The sequence below is a fragment of the Anguilla anguilla genome, chromosome 9 (assembly GCF_013347855.1).
Source record: "Anguilla anguilla isolate fAngAng1 chromosome 9, fAngAng1.pri, whole genome shotgun sequence".
Taxonomy (NCBI): Eukaryota; Metazoa; Chordata; class Actinopteri; order Anguilliformes; family Anguillidae; genus Anguilla; species Anguilla anguilla.
The window spans coordinates 42,293,768-42,317,874 of record NC_049209.1 but is presented as its reverse complement, the minus strand read 5'-3'; the positions used below and the strand labels follow the sequence as shown (position 1 = coordinate 42,317,874).

Here is a 24,107-nt window from a genome sequence, read left to right as displayed (position 1 = left end):
GCAGTAAGAATTCAGGCTGTTCTGGAGACAAAAAGAGGTCCGACCCAGTGCTAAAGAGGTGTACCCAATAAAGTGGCCAGTGCATGAGTGCATGCGTGTGTGTGTGAGAGAGAGAGAGAGAGAGTGTGCATATGTGTGTGTGTGCGTGTGTGTGTGTGTGTATTAAATGCAGTTATATTTATGTTATAGTGTTTAAATAAATACTATGGTGGCATGGTGGTGCAGTGGGTAGCACTGTTGCCTCACAGCAAGAGGATTTTGGGTTTGAATCCCTTTCTGTGTGGAGTTTGAATGTTTTCCCCGTGTCCGTGTAGGTTTCCTCCGGATACTCTGGTTTCCTCCCACAGTCCAAAGACATGCAGGCAGGCTAATTGGAGACTCTAAATTGCCCATAGGTTTGAGTGTGTGAGTGAATGGTGAGTGAATGGCATGTGTGCTCTGCCATTGATTGGCGACCTGTCCAGAGTGTATTCCTGCCTCTCGACCAAATCATGCTGGGATAGGCTCCAGCATCTCCGTGACCCTGACCAGGAATAAGCAGGTATAGGTAATGGATGAATTGATGGATGTTTAAATAGTAGTGCTAAGGTTAAAGTAATTAAATGTGTTTTAAAAAAACAAAAAGAATAAATGACAATGACATTACAATTCCATTATGTAGCTACAACATCACTCTAATCTGCTTTTGTGTTTCTTGAGCCAAAATGGTCATCGTAATTACCAGCACTGCATAAATTAGAGGTATTTTAAATACCTTCATCATTTATAGACTTTGGATTCAATCAATATTTTCTGTTAAAAACTTTATGACTCACAATTTCATTTTCCTCATAGTTTGTCGAGTGAATGAAAAACAAAATTCGCTCACTAAAATTGTGCTTTGGTTGGAAAAATTGTATTTGTAAGTCAGTTGAGAAGAAATCTTGACTGAATTCTGACCTTTAATTGTATTTGCATTCTTCTTTGTTTATTCGCTTCAATAATAATGGCCTGTGCTATTTCAGGAACAGTTACTACAGACAACCAATTCCTCATCTATCACAGCAGTGTTTCTGGGGTATCTTCAAACCGAGGGCAGGTACAGTGAGCAGAAAGATTAAGTCCAGGGGAAGAAAGGGGTCCTGGAATTTGGGCTGAGGAGGTTGCCTTTCCAGAACATCAGTTCACAGGGTTGAGGGGATTAGTCGTTTGAAACAGTATCCTGCCATTCTGACTTGTCAGATGATTCGGGTGACACCGTAGGAAGGAACCCCCCGAATTGGCCCTTGAAAACCCAATAATGGACTCGAGCAACCAGCACGCTTCTTGGCGGCTCGGTGAGGATTAGCGTCTGAAGTGATCATTGTGAGCCGTCGCAGAGCCCTCGCGGGAAGCCGCAGCGGCATTCGCCTCGACCCGGGTCCTCCCCGGTGCTAGGAAATGACACCGTCCGCGTTGCCTGACATGGTGAATTCCCACAGTGACCAGTTGTCGCTGGAGACAGAAGAAGAAAAAGAAAAAAAAAACATTGTGTTCTGTCTTGGTCAGGCTGAGTGCTGTGGCACGGAGCAGACAGTAAAGAAAAGGAATCTGATATTCCATGAAGGATTACAGACCTGATTTTTTTATTTGATTACAGTCTGGAATTTCTGGTTTTGTTGTGATTTGCCTTACCCTCTTCTGTGCAGTTTCTGTACCCTGAACTACACCCCTGCATTCTGGATGGCACACCATGGTCAGTGCTTGTCATCGAATTTGATTGAGATTTGGATTCAGTCAAATCATAGTATAACCACAGCTGGAAAAACTATATTGAAAATGAATTCTTGTTTTAAACGGTTAGTGTTATTTAAGGACATGTTACAATGCAGGGGGGAGGGGGTGGAAGAACTTTTTAATATGTGTGTGTGTGTGCATAAAATTTTTTTTTGGTTGTCACTAATTAATGGTGTTAGAAAAGTGCATTACTTTGAATTGAAGAAGCAGCACCCAAAATTAATCAACCAGTTTCAGAAGCAAAAGCTGATACTGTAAGGTCAAAGTGGAATCTACACATAGCCTGACACTGTTTACATGATTAAATTCTCTGTTTACTGTAATCTGTGGTCTCACCAGCGAAGTTGCATTCATCTCCTAAATATATGTATGCATACGGGACAGATCTATTTCCTGCACATAATCCCTGTACATAATTTGTGGTATGTATCTGTGTACGTAATGGAAAATCCTTTTTTCCAGCCCAAAGACCTGGTGTTCCCAGATCAGGATCACATTACAATCCAGCTTCCACAACTACAAATGATCATCCCAGACAACAATAAACAGCTAATAATGAATGGGGGTTGGAAGGAGTTCATGTTGTGATTCTTGGTCACAGATCAAAGAGATTTTGGAGAATATCATAACACTTTAAAACCATGCATGCTTTATTGAGCAAGAAGCCAGACCAGGCTCAGGTATAGCCATTGGCTTCCTTTAAACTATTATTTAGAGAGAAAGAAGGATACATCATTTCACGACTGGCACTGCGACTGCCCCCACTACTGTTACTGCACATCAGGGCAACGATGGAAACTCAGACCCAGCAGCTATTTCAAGCCCAGGGAAGTGTAGTATGTTTCAGTATTGCGGGCTATTAGTTGTAGTCCTTTGTGACAGTGTGTGGCGATGCACTACCCTCCCTCCCACCTGCTGCCACTGCCTGCGACTACAGTCCTTTAGATGAATCTGACCACACCTTCTGTAAGCACCACCGAAACCTGAGATGCTCAGACACTGTGAAGGGCTGGCTTTCAGCTTTGTCTTTTTCCTTTAGACACAGCTAAGGAGAGATATTGGGTGTTAGCGTATTAGCATACAATGTTTATTAATTTTTTTTTTTTTTTACGCAATCGCTGTCAGCGAAACCAGGTACTTATAGTCACGGAAGGTTAAAGAGATGAAAGATCTGGGTTCAACTGCAGCCGGATGAAGTTTTTTTTTCCTCCTTCTCCCCTTTTTTCCTCCACAAAGTTCCTATGTTTTTCTGTATGAATCGGAGAACAGTCTTGTGAGTTGCCAGTCATTTGAAGAAAAAGATTGACGCTGTTTGAGATCATTTTTCTGGAAATTTCCTTTTTTTGGGGAGTACATAATTAAAGCAGTCTTATCTCAGGTAAGTTTCTAAATCTAAATGATGTTTTTATATTTTCTTAAACTATAAACCCTGTATAACATTTTGTTCTGCAGATGAAAAACAATATTTAAAAAAAAAAAAAATCCAGTGTTTATTTCAATGAATTTTAGATTGTGAATGCATTTTAATTATAGCAAAGAATTTTTCGTGAAATAGAAATCTTATTTTGTCAACGAAATACAGATTTTAAATAAAACAGCATCTGTGACACAAGCTACACTGGCTTCACAAAGGATACCGTGAATAAAGATATATGATCCTTCTGGGGTTATTTTAGATAATAATGGAGATCATCAGAATTATTGCTGGAGTAATTAAAGTAGTTAACAATAACCAACAAAGAATAATTAACAAACAAACATCAGAGGCTGAATATTCATGACTATGTTTACACGAATGTGAAAATCTAATTTAGTGAACGTTTTCCTGGTTTTTGTCCTGATCATTGAAAAAGAAATATTTACAAACTGGGCAGTATTTAAAAAACGTTTAACAGGTGGAGCTTTGCTGATAGATACAACAGAGCTGAATTTTTCGAAAAGGTGAAAAAACAACTAAGAACCTACATTTTCACAGTTTGAGAGGATGCTGTTCTCCCGGATATGTCCGACTTTGAGGGGTATTTTGTCAGGGCTGAGATCTTTCAGCTATTCCTCCACGCAGGCAGAAAGAGGAGGGAGGGGAAGCGAGCCCGACACAAAAGACAACATTATTCCCGGGACGGAGCCGCGCTACATCCCACATGAATGGAGTATTGAAAAACATAACATTAGGGACTAGATTATTTTTCATCCTTCATAACGAATCCTTTCGTCTGCGAGGTTTCAAGTGGTTTGTCAGCGGGGTGTGCAAATATGGCCGACCTGGTTGCCACCACAGTGAAAATTACAGCTACTAATTGGACGCCTAATTACGCCTCAAAAGTCCCCTTATTACCGCACAGCCACCATTTTCACCTGGCGTGGGTGTATTTCACCACCAAACAGGACACACAGCTGTGCACACATAAAGCACACACACACACACACTCGTCTGTGTTGTGTAAAATGGCTACCAATTCCATGGCCATTATACGACCGTGCAGAGCAATAATCAGACCCAATGACTCCCATGAGACGACTGGTCATGCCATTACAGATACACTACCATGTTTAACAGTTGGTAACAGATATTGTGGGTTAAAGGCTTCCTTTGGTTTTTTCCAAAAGTAAAAAACACCTCTAGACATAGAAAAAGAGTAAGACCACTCATTAGACCATATTCCCATTGCTCAAATTTTCATGTTTTGTGTTCCTTGCACCAGGTTGCTTCTTTGCGCATTGGCTTTGGAAAAAAATGGTGAATGGTGGCCCTGCCATGAATTCCAATTTTGTGAAGCTCACGGTGTGCAGTTTTTATTGAGACAGAAAATTTGCGACCATAATTTTGGGCTGTTTAGCAACTGTAAGTGTCCATCTGTTCCAGTCGTTGAGCTTCAATTTGTGACCACTGTTCCTCTTTGTTGATACAGTCTGTTCATGTTTGGCATATGTTGTCAAAGTTTTTGACATTGTTTCCCTAGCCACGTTAAATTTTGCTGTTTTTTTTACTAGTTCACCTGCAATTCAGGCAGTGACTATTTGGCATCTTTGGAACTCTTATAGGTACCTGATTTTGATTTGAAAACTTAAATAGGAAAGTATTGATTGGAGGACCTCTTTCATAGCTGAAACATACTGTTAATTGGCATTCAGCTTAATGACTTACCTCTGTTGACTTGCCATAGTAATTTAGATTTAGTTACTTCAATGTTGACGTCTTTCCTCGTGTGTGTTGAGTGCTGTACTTTAGAACTATTTATATTGGCAAGGTCACAAAAATTAATGGGATCTGAGCCAATACCCACGTAAATGCAATTACAAGGGGTGGGATCATGAAATTTATCCATGTTATTCCAAAGTGAAATATCACTTTAAAAGTCACACCTAGAACCATTCTAAGTGGAGCATTTTTTTCCTTTGGAATTAGTCATAATCATAAAATAATTTTATAACTAAATCAATTTAAAATAATAATAATCTTCTAAGTTGTCCCCAGCAAGCATAGATCAAGCTAGGTAGTGAACAGCTATAGCTTACGTCCACCTCAAAATTGTAATGGGATACTTTAATATTTTGCATGCTTCTCCTCTTGCATTTTTCATTTATTCTCAAATTGGGCACCAGGTGTCTTTGACCTCTTCCTGTTGATGCAGAATTAATAAACTCTCTAATTGCTCTATGCTCGTGACCCTTGTTTATGCCCACACGTACGGTGGCCCACAAGGACGGCTGTGCTTCAAAAGCGAAAACACAAACATTAAGGTAAATGGCCTTCAAACCCAGAAACAGTGCAAATTTCAAAACATACAAAATGGCAGTAAAAAGGGAACGAGCTGCAAGTTCTGAAATTATGGTAATTCAAAAACACACACGCAAAAATGAAAACAGGTCCAACAGAGGGGGATGGATAGTGGGGTGCGCATGCTCACTGAACAAGAGCACAAGCCGACCCATACACGCCCTGCAGCCCTTAGCATTTTCTTGCATGAGGCAACTGCCTGTATTACATATTCCTAGAATGACTACTGCATGCGTGTGTGAAAATGAGTAATTGGTTAATAGAATTCAAATTTTTCCACCAAAGAAAGAATTTAGCAATGTAAACAAGCGACTTTGGAAATTTGTACAACAGCAAATGGGTTATAATCACTGTCTAGCTGTGCCATCCCATCAGGGTTAGCACTGACATTTTCTGCTCTGAGGTAGAATGTCCTCTGCCTCTGTATTTAATGAAAACAACACCCTAGCTGCACTCCACCAGGATATTGGAGATGATTATAGCATGCACAACAAGCTGACCTTCTCTTCAGTCTTATAACAATGTGCAGTGTCATTTTCTCTGAGTTATAAATATAAGCTTGTGTTACTTTCTGATTAAAGTGCAATGTATACCGAGCTTAGCATTTGATTACGCCTTTTTTGGCAATTATAGCAAAACCGCAGGGTAACTTTTGATGAAATTTTGCACAATGGTAGATTATTGGAGACATTAGATGTGCAGTGAATTTCACCCCAATTGGCCTCATGCCAATTCTATAGAACCCATAATGTCCATCATTTTGGTATTTCCACAATTTTGGATTTTTTAAAAAACATCTCCAAGACCATTTGATATATTAACATGGAACTTGCATCAACTTGTTCATTTAAAGGCCCTCTAAAAAAGTCATGCAAAGAAAGTTAATCTAAAAAACATGGCCACAGTAAGCCAATGAATATCAATGTGGGTGTGGCTAAAAAAACTTACAAGCAGTTTGACATAAATTGATGGAAATTAGTAGCTATATTGACACTCCCATCAAGAGCATACACTTGAAGTACTGGCCCAATTGAAATACATGGTGGCGCTACACAATATTTTTTATTTTATTCAGAAATTCACAAAAAAACCACTGTTGTATTTTAGTAATTAAACATATACTGTAGTGATCAGCTTCATCATCAGAAACCTATATCTTTACCTTATTTGTTGCTCCAATATTGAATTGCCACCATTATGAAAATGCTATTAGCCATTTTCCTCTGTCCCAGGTTCTGGCCTAACCATGTGGGTGAGACCTATGAAACTTGGTGCAGTAGTAACGGGTACCTCCTTTTGGAGATTTTGGCACGGAGTGACCACTTGTAAGGTGGCATATAATTGGCTGCGTGTGCTTGGACCCCGTATATCACTGCTTGCAGCTGTTTTTTAAAAATAAGATATTGGCCTAAAATTTGCACATAGTATATTGTTGTGTGTTATGATGAAGAATATATTCCAGGATGGCTATAGCTCCCCTCACCCCCTTGGTCTCCCAGAGGAGATAACAGGCAGGCCTATCGTCTCATCAGGTGGTTGAGCGTTTGAAGAGTTCCAGTGACAGACACACAGGAAACAGCGTTTAGGGAAAAGATGAGGAACACCGACAGCAGAAATGTCTTTTGTGTGCTGTCAGCTTCGGAATGTCCACTATCTCCGCTGGCGAATATCAAATTCTCCCCTTTCGCCCGCCCTCCATCCCGAACTCAGCCACATTCCAGCATAAGGTCGGGCCTTTGGGAAGAGCACAAAGGCACGCATGTTATAGGTCCTGGTGAAATTATAAGGAATTAGCCTTGGGAATTTAAATATGGATGCGCTGCATTTGCAAGTCTCGTTGGAATATGCTGAAATTATTTTGAAATAATTTAGGTCCTGAAAGGATATTTTTTATATTCTTGTCTGGAGTCTGGAGTATATTTTGAGTGCACACCGAGAGCCAGTAACGATGTACTTGAACAAGGACAATCTGTGCAATTGGCATTCATTGTTGTTGTTATTATCTGCTAGAGTGCTATTTCTTTTATCATGTTAGGCAGTGCAGAGTATTCTTTTGAGGTATTATTTGGATGGATTCTGACAATATAATGAACTGGTACATTGTACTGGTACAGTCTTTAATTGAACAGATAAATCAAATTGGCACTTTTTAAAATGGCAGCAATCCTTTCACCCAACATGTCTCGTTGTCAGTTTTCTAATGCAGTGCGGAACACCCAGGTTGAATTAACCTGCAGATGTATCACGTCTTAATCCGGCTGCACTGGGAAAGGCCAAAGGAAACACAATGGCTTTATGCTCCAGTAGACCCACGCACCTGGGAACTGTCAATCAAATGTTGGATGTAACACACGCAGTGTGGACTCCATTACACTTTTATACTAATGGATTCACCTCATTACCCGTGAGAACGAACTGTGGCTCCCATTTTGCATTAACCATTTACATTACCGCTGCATCGCATAGCCCCAGCTACACTAAGCACCACAGCCATCAATTCTGACTGAAACAAAGTGAATTTACCACAAGAGTTTTTCATAGCCTTCCGGTTTCACAAACCAAAAAAAACATGGTGTTTTTCTGGTAGTGTGAGGAGGGCCCAATTTCTCCAAAATGAGCAAATATAAGCACTTTTCTTTGGATATGCAGGTAGATGTTTTCGTGAGACAATAATGTGTGTGTGTGTGTGTGCTTGTGTTTGTGTGTTTGTTGCGTGCCTGCATGTGTGTGTGTGTGTGTGTGCGTGTACATGTATGCATGTGTGCATGCATGTGTGTGTGTGCGTGCATGCGTGCATGTGTGTTTGTGTGTGCGTGTGTGTGTGTGCATGTGTGTGTGTGCATGTGCGTGTGTGTTTGTGTGCATGTGTGTGTGTGTGTGTGTGCGTGTGTGTGTGCATGTGTGTGTGCGTGTGTGTGTGTGTGTGTGCATGTGGGTGTGTGTTTGTGTGCATGTGTGTGTGTGTGTGTGTGTGTGTGTGTGTGTGTGTGTGTGTGTGTGCTGCAGGTGTCCCTGCTGATCTTCACCAAACATGAGAATCCAGAGGGCTCTGCGGGGCTCGTACCTGGGCTGGAGGCGCGCCACATGGCTGCTGCTCTCCCTCCTGGTGTCTCTGCTCCTGGTGGCTGTCAGCGTCATCCTTCAGTTCGGTGAGTGACAGGCGGCCAGGAGAGCCCAGAGGGCGGAGCCAGGGGCCTTTTCTCAGGCCTGCCAGCCCCTCCGGGAGGGAGAACGGCCCCTATCTGATCTAATGGGACCTGCAGACCAGCCATTTTACTCTGTTCGTTTCAGACAGGTCTACTAGTCAATAAAGTGATTTCAGATATAAAATGAAGTGAAGGAACAAACAGAGCATGATACAAAATAAAAATTAAAATGGATTTTAGTGAACATATTGATGACACAGATCAAGCTCTTTGTGATGGTGAGATAATAAATTAACCCTTGGCAGGCATCTATGAAGGGCCACTGACCCCAAGACTGACTGGCATGTCAGATCAAACAGTTTCTAATCAAGTGTCTAATGAAGGAAGGCTGCTATGATGAGTTAAACTATGTCAAGACACTTATACACATGAATTGTTGCCATTTGAACAAAAATAATTTGATTTAAAATTTGCTGTTTTCTAGATTTCTTAGCTGATAACAAAGGAGTCATATAGTACTAAAAATCACTGGATATAATAAATCATGGTGTGAATCAAAAATGAGAAATGTAATGTATTGTAGCCGGTCAACATCGGTACGATATCATGCCAGCAGTAGAGTAGCATGACTATTTAACGATGAAATTATTTGCTTTGTCTAAAATTTTCTTTTTCTTTCTTTTTTTTTAAATCTCAGGAGACTTTAAAATAACAAAGAGATCCCTTACACGTGAGTATCCTCGGCGATGACTTTGTCTATTTAAATGTGTCGTTTTCTGAGTTCTACATAAGTACCTAAACCACTACTTGGGACTGGTGTCAATTGATCGCACAAATAACCTCCCAAACAATACCCACGGTATGACTAACCTACATAATATTGTACGACGTGTTAAGACACTAAGGCGAAATTCAAGGTTTCGGTGAGCAGACCATTTTTATGGGCAGAGAACCCTGTGAAACGACCTATATTTAAGATTTTTGAAAACACCTGGCCTTTGTTTGGGCAGGAAACTGAAAACCATGGTAAGTCATAGAATAAGACTATTGAAATACAAGTAGTAATCCATAGGGACCTATGAATATCTTCTGTTCTTTGCTATAGAGATGCATGAGGCCATCCTTAACGCAGCTTAACAATGAGCTATTCTGGTATAGTTATTTTTACAGAGCCAGTTACTATGTCCTGTGAATTCATCTAGTAACCGAATGCTACTTAGTATTAACAATAGTTTATGTTAGTTTGTCTGATTAAGTAATTGGAATGTGCATATTGTGTCTGGGACTGTTGATAACTTTATGGAGAAACTGGTATTGCTAAAGTGAAAGTTCCTCAGTCGTATAGCAATTTCTACAATGGTAGGTGGTTGATCGTGTGTTAATCTACCCATTTCAAATGTGAGCTGCAAGTCAGTACCCCACAGTCTGGGCTAAACTGCAGCAGACTTCCTGTTGCAAGCCGAATATTAAGTTACAGGGAGATGTGGATATACAGTAACTACTGAAGGACTGCCATAGTCAAACTGTGCTTTGGCCAAGAATCTCCTTTCAACAAATAATTTAACAAAAGTATCTCTCTCTCTCTCTCTCTCTCTCTCTCTCTCTACAGTCAATGTTACAAATCCCATCCACGTTCTTTCACTTGGTAAGAACAACCTGAAAGTCTCTATTTCTACTTAAATATCTCTGTATCAGTTTCTCCCCCTTTTTGGCGACCTCGTAGGTCCTCATTGTAAACACACTAGTCTGCATGCATTCCAAGGAAAAAGTCACCGTTCTCTCGCTCTGGAATTTGACCAGGCGGCAAAGGGTGCGACAGCCAACCCCGTCCTGCTGTCGCTGCCACCGCCTTTGCGTGAAATTTCTGAAAGCCAATGGTGAGAGAAGGTGTATCTATCAAGTCCAGCCTTGAGGGCAATAAGAAACAGGGTCACTTCCCTTAGCTCTCAGCTTACCTACTGTAATCCCCTCAGTTAGGCTTCTCACATCCCACGGTCTCCTGCTGCGTCCCACCGCAGTCCGCAGGGTCATGTGTCCTATTGTGCTCCTCAAGTTGGATGTGATTATAGCCATTCTGAAGAGCAGGGTTTTTTTGGAATGGTTTTTCAAAATTCCAAGTCGGTGTTCTAGAACTTCATTGTTTTCAATTACAAGTAACGATTGTGATATCAGCATCAGAATGTTCAATCAAGAACAGTCTAATCACATATTTGTGATCTTACCCCCTAAAGGGTCCCTGTCAGAATTAATACAACTAACTGTCATTGTGGCAGTGCCCATCTCTTTCCTCTGCATCTTCAGACAGAAAACAGGGCTATGAGAACAGAGTTTAGACAGACAGTGATCCATCCACTTATTGGTGCATAGTAGGAACCATGTGTGGTACCATTTATGTGGCTACTTTAGTTCAGATTTGGCATGCAATACCTGTACTTAGATACATCAGTCTATTATCACAACCTATAAAAAGATTCAGAAGAGCCACAGATCTCACCTCACAACAGCACTCTTTGATACCAGAACTGAAAAATGTAGAGTCCTTTAAAATCCTAGGTGTAGAATCCTTTAGAATCCTATGTGTAGAATTCTTTAGAATGTGTAGAATCCTTGAGAATCCTACATGTAGAATCCTTGAGAATCCTATGTGGTGAATCCTTTAGAATCCTATGTGTAGAGTCCTTTAGAATCCTATGTGTAGAATCCTTTAGAATCCTACGTGTAGAATCCTGTTGAATCCAATGTGTAGAATCCTTTAGAATCCTACGTGTAGAATCCTTTAGAATCCTACATGTATAATCCTTTAGAATCCTACATGTGAAATCCTTTAGAATTCTATGTGGAGTATCCTTTAGAATCCTATGTGTAGAATCCTTTAGAATCCTATGTGTAGGATCCTTTATAATCCTATGTGTAGGATACTTTAGAATCCTACGTGTAGAATCCTTTAGCATCCTATGTGTAGAATCCTTTAGAATCCAACGTGTAGAATCCTTTAGAATCCTACGTGTAGAATCCTTTAGAATCCTACGTGTAGAATCCTTTAGAATCCTACGTGTAGAATCCTTTAGAATCCTACATGTATAATCCTTTAGAATCCTACATGTAAAATCCTTTAGAATCCTACGTGTAGAATCCTTTAGAATCCTACATGTAAAATCCTTTAGAATTCTATGTGGAGTATCCTTTAGAGTCCTACATGTAGAATCCTTTAGAATCCTATGTGTAGGATCCTTTATAATCCTATGTGTAGGATACTTTAGAATCCTACGTGTAGAATCCTTTAGCATCCTATGTGTAGAATCCTTTAGAATCCAACGTGTAGAATCCTTTAGAATCCTACGTGTAGAATCCTTTAGAATCCTACGTGTAGAATCCTTTAGAATCCTACGTGTAGAATCCTTTAGAATCCTACATGTATAATCCTTTAGAATCCTACATGTAAAATCCTTTAGAATCCTACGTGTAGAATCCTTTAGAATCCTACATGTAAAATCCTTTAGAATTCTATGTGGAGTATCCTTTAGAGTCCTACATGTAGAATCCTTTAGAATCCTATGTGTAGGATCCTTTAGAATCCTGCGTGTAGAATCCTTTAGAATCCTACGTGTAGAATCCTTTAGAATCCTATCTGTAAAATCCTTTAGAATCCTACGTGTAGAATCCTTTAGAATCCTACGTGTAGAATCCTTTAAGATGGCTCCCTGTCGTTCGCCAGTGCGCCTTGTGAACGGCCAGAACAGGTGCGAGGGCCGCGTGGAGGTCCAGCACAACGGCACCTGGGGGACGGTGTGCGACGACGACTGGGACATGGTGGACGCCAACGTGGTGTGCCGGCAGCTGCGCTGCGGCTCGGCGGTGGTGGTGGCCAGCAGCTCGGCCTTCGGCAAGGGCTCCGGGCCCATCCTGCTGGACAACGTGGACTGCAAGGGCGGGGAGCGCGACCTGGGCCAGTGCGGGAGCCTGGGCTGGGGCGTCCACAACTGCTACCACTACGAGGACGTGGCCATCACCTGCAAAGGTAAGGGGGCCGCCCGGGGCCGCAGGGGCTGGGGAGCGCGACGTCCGTACGGCGCAGGAGGCCAGGGCAAGAGCCTGCAAGTGCTGCTGTGATACATTTAACAATTTAGATAAAACTGTGGTCATTTGAGCCCTGCGATAGAATGGCGGCCTGTCCAGGGTGTATTCCTGCCTCTCGCCCAATGCACGCTGGGATAGGCTCCAGCACCCCCTGCAACCCTGCCCAGGATAAGCGGGTATAGATAATGGATGGATGACTGTAATCTTTAGAAATTGAACATAAGGTGCACAGTCAGAGGTCAGCTGATTGAAGTGATGATGTGTTGTAAGCTATATTAAGAATGTTTAACGTTAATGCAGGTGAAACTCACAACTGTCAATATATAGTGAGGGTTATTATTATTAACAGTAATGTCAAAACCTTTTGAGTAAGGCCAACTTGTGTACAAGTGTTTTTTAAGGATGTGAAAAAAATTTTTAACGCAGGATGTGACAGTTTCATCAACTGCTGGTGGACTTGGAGAGCAACATCATAAAATGGTCTGTGCAACACAGCTGAAAATGTACCACACTTGGGGAAAAAAACTGTGATTTTCTTCATTCCTTTCTGTGAACAGACACGTCGGGGCTGGAATCACGAGGACACGCCGACTTCACGACCCCCCCTCGGAGGAGCAATGTCCTGAGTAAGCGAGCCTCTACTACTTCCTGTCCGTGCCGCGGTCACATGCGCAATCTAGACCCGTTACGCAAATCACGACCGTCTAGGTCCAAGAACTGCTCCTTTTCCACCGTCCCTTTGCGTGGGAGTCAGGTGTGAATACAGTCTGGCCAATCAGCAGCACTATTTGCTCAGCCAATTATCTGAGGGAGAAGAAAACAAGGGCTGGATTTGGATTCGAGGTCCAGATTTCAGTATCCATAAACTAGACCAATGAGATCTTTCGATACCAGCCACTGGAATTCTACTTCTGTGCAGCCTGCACAAGGACCTGGGTGGAACTGCAATGTATATTCATAGAACACCCTACCTTTTCCCTCGTACTCAAATATAGTTTCTAGGTATATATTTTTTTCCCGGGTTGTGGGTCATTGGACACCGTCACCTCTCAATGGGACAACACGACATATGCACATATGCACATGCAGTCTCGAAATCCACTGGGAGCCAGCTTGCCGCCCCTGCTCCCCGGGAGGAGGAATCGGTTGACGCTGGCATTGTTCCCGAGGGACCGTTCTCGGGAACATGAGAGGGCCCATTGTTGCGTCGAGCCACCGGGGGTGTCAACATCTGTTCTCACTGCGAATAACGAGCCTGACGAGCCTGAATTTACATGTGATCCACTGCATGGTTAATTACACCAACACCCCATGTCCCTCATATACACTTATAAGAACAGACGTAGCCCACAGGAAAAACTGGTATGGGAAAGGCAAAACAAAACGTAATAGCCACTTAATTAGGTTTGTGACACGTTACGAACTTTGTGTTCACAATCATTTTCACAAAAATAAGCATAGACGATTTACAGTATGTATTTATATGCCCTTCTCGAGTGAAGGCTATGCTTAAGAACCAGTGCAATTCGTGTTGGCATATTTACAACATCCTTTAAGCACCAAAATAAAGACATTTACATACATTTTCCTCAAGTGTAAACAGAATAATAATAGCATTTCATTTTGATGTACAGTTCTCATTGAACACAGGCTAGGGATCTTACACAGACTGCCTGTTCTGTGACATTGATTGATGATAACATCTGATTGGCAGCCCACTGAACAGAAACACTGTTGATTGTTAAATCTACATGTTATTTTCGTAGATGGCCCCAAAAACACCAATGCCAAAATCTTCTGTTGTCAACAAAACAAAAGAACTGTTTTCAGAATATTATGTACTCATTTATGGTAAATGGTAAATGGACTGCATTTATATAGCGCTTTTATCCAAATTTATTACAATTGATGCCTCTCATTCACCAGAGCAGTTAGGGGTTAGGTGTCTTGCTCAGGGACACTTCGACATGCCCAGGGTTGGGATCAAACCGGCAACCCTCCGATTGCCAGACAACCGCTCTTACCCACTGAGATATGTTGCTCATTTAAAATATCAACTTAATACCATAGTAATTTTGTTTTCCTTGAGTTTTATGTATAATACAACTTGAAAAACATGCTTTTGATTACACATGTGCTTTCATCAAATCGCACAAGATGTTCCAATTCTGCAAATGTAACCTGTGTGGAAACATGGAAGGGAGTTTATCGGCATGAAACATGGACTGCCAATGAAGAAAGGACTATAACCAAGTTTTTCTTCAACACGTATTTTTGAATATAACAAATCATATTTAAAGATAATCTACGGAAGTGAATAGATATAAATTAATTTTTATCCCCAAAAGCGGCTTGCTTTAAAGCATGGAGATCACTGATCTTCTATTATTCTGGTTAGAGGGCTTATTTATTTAGTTTATGGACAGCACTACACTTTGAAACTACACACTACACTGCACATTAGTTTATTGTTTGCTAATAATTTGTAATTCAGTATTTTGAAAAGATTATGAAAACTGCAATCTTGATTGTCTCCTCAATGGTAAAGGCACAGATCAAAATACAGTTACGACAGGTTTCAATAATGTAGAAACAGGGGTTCTGACGGTGTCCTGCAGCTTAGTGGTGTTTTAGAACAGAAGAAGATAGCCTAAAAGCCGGATGTGAAGCCCAGGATCTGACGTTCGGGACAGTAGTGACTGGGCTCATTTTGTGTTCCAGGGGACGGCTCTATCCGGCTGATAGGAGGGCCAAACCGTTGTCAGGGGCGAGTCGAGATCCATTACCGCGGAAACTGGGGCACAGTGTGCGATGACGACTGGGACCTGGCGGACGCGGGGGTGGTGTGCCAGCAGATCGGGTGCGGCCACGCCCTGTCGGCCACCACCAACGCGTATTTCGGCTACGGGACGGGCCTGATCCTCCTGGACAACAACAACTGCGCGGGGTATGAGCAGCAGCTGGCGTCTTGCTCTAGCCTGGGGTGGGGCATCCACAACTGCGGTCACCACGAGGACGCTGGGGTCGTCTGCTCAGGTAGCTGCGGTCATCCTCGTGCATGTACACACACCTAAAGACACAGACACAAACACATGCACACACCCACACATATACACGCCCGCATACACAGATACACGCATACCCACACACACACACACCCGCATATACAGAGACACGCATACCCACACACACACACAGACACACACACCCGCATACACAGAGACACGCATACCCACACATACACACAGAAACACACACCCGCATACACAGAGACACGCATACTCACACACACACACACACACACACACCCGCATACACAGACACACGCACACCCACACATATACACACATGCTTGAGAACACGCACTCACACAAACACAGAAAATATATATTTTCCAGTTTTTTTTATTTTTATATTTACATTACGAGTATTTAACACTTATCCAGAGTGATCTAAACAGATATTGCACTTTTACATCTTTTACAGCTGGATACACACTGAAACAATTCAGGTACCATGCTCAAGGGTGTAATGGCAATGTCCTACCTGGAAATGGAACCTGCAACCTTCCAGTTACAAAGCCCAGTCCCCTAGTCATTAAACTACGCTGCCTGAAAGGTCTGCCAAACAAACTAATCCAAACTGCAATCCAGGCTCATTAACAATTAATTAACAACCAGTCAGCTGTTTAGAGGTGGTAGATTTCTTAAGGAACAAAACTTGTAACAGGAGAGGGGCAGGCTCAAGTCCAAAGTGGGGCCCCAGCGTTATACCCTTGAGCGAGGCACCAAAGTGCAGATATCATTCATTTATTACGGACAAAAATGCGTCAAAGCTATTTAGGTCGCCTCGTTTTAAAGTATCGCTGTCAAGCAAAGAAATGATCACAAAAAAAAGAGCCATTGAACCCGTGAAGAGTGTTTGTTACAGTTTAAAATGGACGCTCGCCTCTCTTCTCCGCACCTCCAGGGACAGGGTCTACAACAGCTCCGCCTCTGGACACCGCGACGCTGGGGAGGGGAAGATTCTTCGACACGTGGAGCACAGCGAGTAAGCCTCGGAAAGACCCTCTCCACTTTCCGTTTCCTGTTAATACCCAGTGTGAACCCAATGTAGAAGCAGGGTACAGTCTGTGCACTGTGATTTTTAAAAAATTGACTAGGTAGTCCGTTTTTTTAGAAAAATATCATTTTTCTAATCTTTTTTTGGAAATTTTGAGGAGCCAAAGTGCAAAGTGAGAGAATAAACATTTTTGTCCATTTCCTCAGTGCAAACAAACAATATAACAGGCAACACACCGTGAAAGGACAGGTGTTCTCTGTTACAATCAGGTTAATGAAATACAGCCTCATTGGCCAACATACCTGGGTAGCTGGGAAGTCACACGATCTACACAGACACATTGCTGGACCACCTAGTCTTCTGCAGTAAAAACATCTCACACGCTTGCTAGCTAGCCAGTGCATATGAAAATGTTGGGGGTGACATGACTCTCTGTCTCCTCCCAAACCTACATGTATGGATCCAAGGGTGGGTGGTGGAATCATTCTGGAAGTGGGGGGTCCAAACATGCAGGAAAACATTTCTTAGACATACAGTTTTTTTGGAACTGGTTGTGACTCCAAACAAAATGTGGGAAGGAGCTGGAGGTTTTGGGGAGGGACAAACTGAGGGTAGGGAATGGGGTAAGACAACACAATTGAAATATACTTTCTAAAATCTATTTTATTTAACCAATTAATTATCAGCGCTAAATTGAGAGACTTGCTGATGTTAAAAACAAATGTGAGAGGATTGAAAGGGGAACCCTGCTCCACCCGCCCCACGCACATCCAGTGCTTCAGATGCATTCAGAGAACAGCGCCTATACCCACTCTCAGAAGTTTATTTGAAAAAAGTTCCCTGTAATATTTACCTGCATTTGACTTTGCAGACTTTGTAGTTGCATTGCCTAATACTTGCCAGCAGAGGGTACAATTCCTGCTAAATTCCAGATTGCTTTGTTGTGCTGAATGCAGGTTGTGCTTCATTGTACTGGCTACCCAAAGATGAACAGGCACTGATAGCATGCCTTTGTTTTGCATGTAAGAACTATTACGGAAGAAATGCGAAAACTGACATGTAACGATACTAATATTTACCATTAAATCTTTTTTCACTGTAATGCAGAGGCAGGCCCTGTGTCAACAATTTGCTTCTTCCTTATTTTAGTGACAGATATTACTGTTGCAGTCACTGAAAAACCAACCACCACTCAGACTACCACACAGTCGACGACAAAAGGTAATACAGCCTACATCAATATAACAACCAACACACTGTCTGTAGCAGGAAAGCATAATGAAAGAGGTATTAGAGCTGTCTGATCATTCCGATCTACAATCTCAATATTTATGTGCTCATAGTATTTTATTCATATGTTTAATTCATTGTCTCAAAATAACTTTATAGGTAATTTCTCCATGCATGAAATCTGTGCATCAGTGTAATTCTCCCTGTTTGCTACTCCCAATACATACCAGATTCTTTTTTTACCCTGTAAAACTCAAACTCATCTTTTCTCACAAGGACTGAAAAAGGTTTCTGAAAGGGGGGAATTTATGTGGACTATAAGGGAGTGGTCACACTTCAGGCTTGCTTCCACTTATCCTTTGTCTGTCATGAATGCAATGTGGCTTTGCTTGGTGGAACGTGCAGAAGGTTCCCATCCTGGTTACTGGTGGCCTAATCCCGTCAGCATTAGCGCTCACCGCAATAGCATCTGCCGGTTGGATGATTGCCAGTGCCATTGCTGGCAGACAGTGTAGGTGTCACAGTCACATGTGTACAGTGATAGCCATTCTAAGGTCTCTATATGGTACACAGACAAACAAATACATGCTGATCACCGCTAAGTAAAAACAGTGCTTTGGCAAAGAAAAAGCATTCTGACGGATGCTGAATCTAGAGCTGAAAGTACTCCCCCAATCAAACTAGAACATAGTGCATCTCGGCCTTACTCTGAATAGGCGGCATTGCATGACTGACAGAACAGAACGCTATTGGGTCTAAGATGAACTCAGTGGAGATTTTGGTGTTAAAAATGCATGTTGTCCCTTTGCGTCGTGTGACCACGGTTCCGTGATCTTCTTCCTCCTTCCCGCCGTCCCGCCAGCCCGGCCCATGATCCGGGTGGTGAACGGGAACAGCAGCTGCGATGGGCGGGTGGAGGTCCTGTTCCACAGCATCTGGGGCACGGTGTGCGACGACGAGTGGGACATGACCAACGCCCAGGTGGTGTGCCAGCAGCTGGGCTGCGGCCCCGCCCTGGAGGCCAAGGGCCTGGCCTACTTCGGCTACGGCTCGGGCCCCATCCTGCTGGACAACGTGGACTGCAGGGGCAACGAGCGCTCCCTGACCGACTGCTTCCACCTGGGCTGGCTCCAGCACAACTGCGGCCACCACGAGGACGCCGGGGTCGTCTGCATGCGTAAGGCGCTCCCGCGGCAACGGCCTCGCGGGCCAGCGACACGCGCGTGCACAGACGCTCACGCTACACAACCGCGCACGCCACACAAACGCACACTACTCAACCACACGTGCTATACAAATGCTCACGCCACACAAACGCTCATGCCACACAACCGCTGACACTACACACACGCACACTTCACAAACACACATGCTACACAAACACACGCTGCACAAACGCACACTTCACACACACACACGCTACACAAACGCACACTTCACACACACACGCTACACAAATGCTCACGCTACACAAACGCACACTTCACTCACACACACGCTACACAAACACTCACACTACACAAACGCACACGCTACATAAAGCGCACACACTACACAAATGCACACTTCACAAACACACACGTTACACAAATGCACACTTCACACACACAGGCTACACAAACGCACACTACTCAACCACACATGCTACACAAATGCACACCCTACATAAAGCGCACAAACTACACAAATACTCACGCTACACAAACTCACATGCTACACAAACACTCACGCTACACAAATGCACACACTAAACTAAAATTCTATTAAACTTAATCCATAATAAGGACAAGCCACATATTTTGTGTAGTTTTTTTTTAGCCAGTTTAAACTATTTACAATGAAATTATAAAGTTGTTCAAATAAAGAATTAAAAGTAAAACAATATCGAAAAAGATCTAAGTGATTCATTAATTCATTTCATATCCCTTTCCCAGCATTTGTGAGCAGTCCTTCGATCTCACGAGATTTCAACGTAGGCAAGCCTGCCACTACAAAGACACCAGTGGAAGGCAAGTACTGGTGTAGTCGACCATGCAGATGCGATGTTCTCCAAATAACAGTACTGTGGGTGGTAAACACTCATCAGTTACAGACAACCACAAGTTGAATGGTACCCTATTTATGTACTCATAAAAATGGTAACATTGGGTTGCCTTTAATACCTCAAAAACCTTTTAGTACCTCAAAAAACAAAGATAATATTTTCCCTCTGAGGTACTGTGCATTAACTCCTGTTGAGGATATAGCCCTGTGCCATTTGATGTTACGGTACATTCATAATGTTTGCAAGTGCATATTTTAGGCCACTCCTAAGGACACAGCTAACAAAACTGACTTAATGGCCACAATTGGTTTTTACATTGGATGAGCTAGGTAGATGAGCTTTTAAACTGCACATCACAGTGAACAGAATTGTCAGATACATAAAATATGTAACACTGAAAATGCTTTTGTCTGTTCTCAACTAATTATTTATATCCGCATGATTACCCATATGCACTTTGGATGAACTTTGGAATACCAAGTACAGTGTCAGGCTGCATACAGTAGCCAGAATTGATAGCCTTGATAATACGCTGGCTCTTGATTGAGTGGGTGGCTCATGGGTCTGGCCTGAGTTCAGTCGGCTGTGGTGTGAGGTGCTATTCGTCCGCTCGCCCCCCCCCCCCAGGGTCCCTGAGGCTGGTGAACGGGCGGCACCCCTGCGAGGGCCGGGTGGAGATGTTCGTCCAGGCGCGCTGGGGCACGGTGTGCGACGACGCCTGGGACCTCCCGGACGCCCAGGTGGTCTGCAGGCAGGTGGGCTGCGGGGAGGCCACCCACGCCCGCGGCGAGGCCTTCTTCGGCCGGGGGAACGGTACCATCCTCCTGGACAATCTGAAGTGCAGCGGCCTGGAGACCTCCCTCCAGGAGTGCTCCCACATACCCTGGAACGTCCACAACTGCGACCACTCGGAGGACGCCGGAGTGACCTGCGTCTTGTTGTGATTCACCTCCGGCCAAACCAGCTTCTGGCGATTAAAAAAAAGGAACCGCGGACTTGTAAACACTTGTAAATAACCACTGACCCTCCTTGAACAAAAAAAAAAAAAGAACAAAGCAAATATGAATATGAAACAAATTATAAATGTTATTATAATTATATTCTTATTGTGCACTTTATAAATAATTTATATACAAACATGGGCGCACACATAAATATAAATATATATATATATCGACGTACAAACATTTTTCAGATACAAGGGACACCAAAGGTTTAGACTGATTTTTTGCATTGGTTCGCTGAAATACCTAGTGCACATGCCATAACATCTGAAATAATTTGATAGTTAAGCAAGTTATGCTGAGGCAGGGACATTGATAATTGTGAGCTCAGATATAAAAGTTCTCTCTCTATGCTCTTCTCTTCCACACAGACATTCTGTAATAGATTACATTCTGTAACAGTCAATCACAACAAGCAGAGTCTAGCCTCGTTTTTACATTCAGGAAAGTGGACAATGCGTGTCCTCACATGAAGAAAGCACCAGCTCACAAACTATCCGCCATGTTAATTTATTACTGATCGGAAGGAGCCACATATCTGATCAAAGGATCAATGGGGCATTTCTTTCCCATATTCTGGTCTTGTGCCGTTTAAAATCAGCCCTAATCCTTGTAAATAATTCTGTTGAACGTAGATTGTTTCCTGTTATGAATTACGGACACTCTGGTTTTTGTGACTTTATTAATTGGGATCAATTAGGCTTGACAATTAGCGCTTGAAATGCACAGGTATCCTTTCTGACGTTGATCTCTCAGCGTAGTCCACTGTCAGACCTTTAAATCAAAAATAGCTGTTACCCTGCAGCCTGCTCCAATGAACGCCACCGATTAGTTTGTGCTGTATTGTTTATTATTGCTATGTTCATTTTGCAGTTGAGTATGTAATATGTGTGTGCTGAATTAATTGATCAAATATTCCAGCTATAATTCAGTCACTGTCCGGTAAATTTCTCACAGTGATTTGATTCTGGACAGTGTCTGATAACTCCAGGGACATCCAATCCTACCTATTTACCACGCTATTGTACAGCTCGCCTAGGTCATCCAAGTAATTCATCTTTAATGTGATTGATAGAATCAACCAATGTATTTCATAGTGGATCGTTTGAAATAGGACTTGAATGCCTGACTAGAACTAGGAATCCCAAACGCTGAATCATCCTGACATTTGAATCACTGGTTCTGAAGTCATCACACTGAACTAAGCACGTGTTCTGCCGGAAATCTCATTTTCTTTATTTATGTCTTTCACTGAAATAATTCATTCCGATTTTCTCATAATTGATCAAGTCTTAGTTAATTTGACAATTCTGCCTTGGAAGGATGGGTTTCTCATTTTAGATACCCACTTTAAAAAAACTTCTTTGGATGAAAAAATATTCAGTTGAAGTAAATATTTTAGGATTATCGAATGAAACCTTTTTTTTTCCAGTGCTTGAAACTTTCAGTGATAGCCACAGACAAAGAAGGAAATAAAACAGTAAAACATGTCAATTGAAGAAGTGAAAGCTCTGAAGATTCTCAGGTTCGAAGCATTGACACCAGACAGACATGTCCAGTGCGCCCTACTTAGACTCTACAAGATACCGCAGTGTTTTCATAATAGAGACGATTGGACCACTTCCCCCATTTCCTGTTATATCATGGCACCGGTCCTTTCCAAATTTAGGCCAGGTTAAAATGGTTATGAACATATCGATGGCTTGCAGTAATCAATTTACACAACTTGTCTCTCGCGGCAGCGATCTTGGAACAGTACGTCGCTGAAAAGCAGAACAGTTGAGTCATGTTTGATGTGATGAGGAGACTCACAAGCTTGTTCTGAAGATTTGAACCTGGAGCATCGGGCAGTGGTCTCATTCCTGGAAGTCAAACCGTGTAAAATAGTTCCTCCAGCTTCCACGGTGGTTGGAAACATCACTGCAGCTGAATTATAGTATAGCCATAGCAACGTATCTATTTCAACTTCAAGTGAGGGACTGGCATTTCCTCCATAGGGGATAAGAAAAATAACGTGTGTACTGGTTTAATTGTAATCCATTGCCTCCATGTACAGAGTTGCAGAAAATGTTATGGTCTCTATGTAAGGTGTTAATATATTTAACTGGGAATAAAGCATGTTATGTGTCAATCAAATGTTCATATGGAAAATGTCATTTCGTTTGTTTTTTTACTTCACCTAAAAAAAATTTGTGACTCAGTGAAAAGGCACCCAAAATCAAGACTGATATTCAATGTTTGAAAATGCAAATAATAGAGAGTATGCACAACAATGAACAGACAAGACAGGGAGCTATACAGGTATTGTTAGAGTAAGTGGGAAAATGTAAAAAAAAAAGGGAACAGATGAAAACATGGCTTCTCTGCACAGTTGTATTTTAGGTGTTTTTTAAGTGGGCTGCTTTGGGGAAAGAGTAGGTTACAAAGCCTGTGTACTGAGGAGCTGATGGCTTGAAATGAATTTCAGTAAAGGCCATTCATATATTTAAATAAAATGAATGAACATGCAATGTAATTATTTTGTTTTGGCTCTTAATGTATCTGTTTTAAGTACTTCTGTCCGTGCACAAGCCGATTAAACAGGGATCACAATACATCTACTCTATTAACAGGATAAATACCAGCCCACCCCATTGGTGGAGTATGAGAACATGTAGTTGCTGAGGCTGACCAATGGTCAGCTGCAGCAAGAGTTTCCTCACTGAACTTGCTTTGCTCATTTCATTCACGATGCTCATTTGTGTAAATGAATTTTAGAATTGGAATGAATCTTGAAATGCCCCCCTAGTATACATCCCTACGGTATACACTTATATAAAGTAAAATACAGCTTTACTATGGGAAACTGGAGCACATTCTCTCTAATTCCATTGGTAGACAATAAACACTGTGCTTAAAACCCAAAAGCAATATGATGCATCCTGAAATACAAACTTCTTTTCCTGACATGATTTTTAAAATGAGCAAAATATAACATAACCAAATAAATTTGGTACTTTATGAGAAGTGGA

The 24,107-nt window shown here is 42.2% G+C and overlaps 1 protein-coding gene across 1 annotated transcript; it reads left to right on the top strand.

The window, feature by feature from the left end:
- The first annotated feature begins 8,564 nt into the window (after nucleotides 1-8,564).
- Nucleotides 8,565-21,158, top strand: LOC118236563 (scavenger receptor cysteine-rich domain-containing group B protein). Its single transcript, XM_035435055.1, has 10 exons — nucleotides 8,565-8,682; nucleotides 10,289-10,324; nucleotides 12,395-12,697; nucleotides 13,314-13,382; nucleotides 15,478-15,792; nucleotides 16,726-16,806; nucleotides 17,968-18,039; nucleotides 18,911-19,252; nucleotides 19,983-20,057; nucleotides 20,720-21,158. The coding sequence occupies exons 1-10, from the start codon at nucleotides 8,565-8,567 to the stop codon at nucleotides 21,034-21,036; spliced, it is 1,728 nt and encodes a 575-aa protein (XP_035290946.1). The 3' UTR covers nucleotides 21,037-21,158.
- The last annotated feature ends 2,949 nt before the right edge of the window (nucleotides 21,159-24,107 follow it).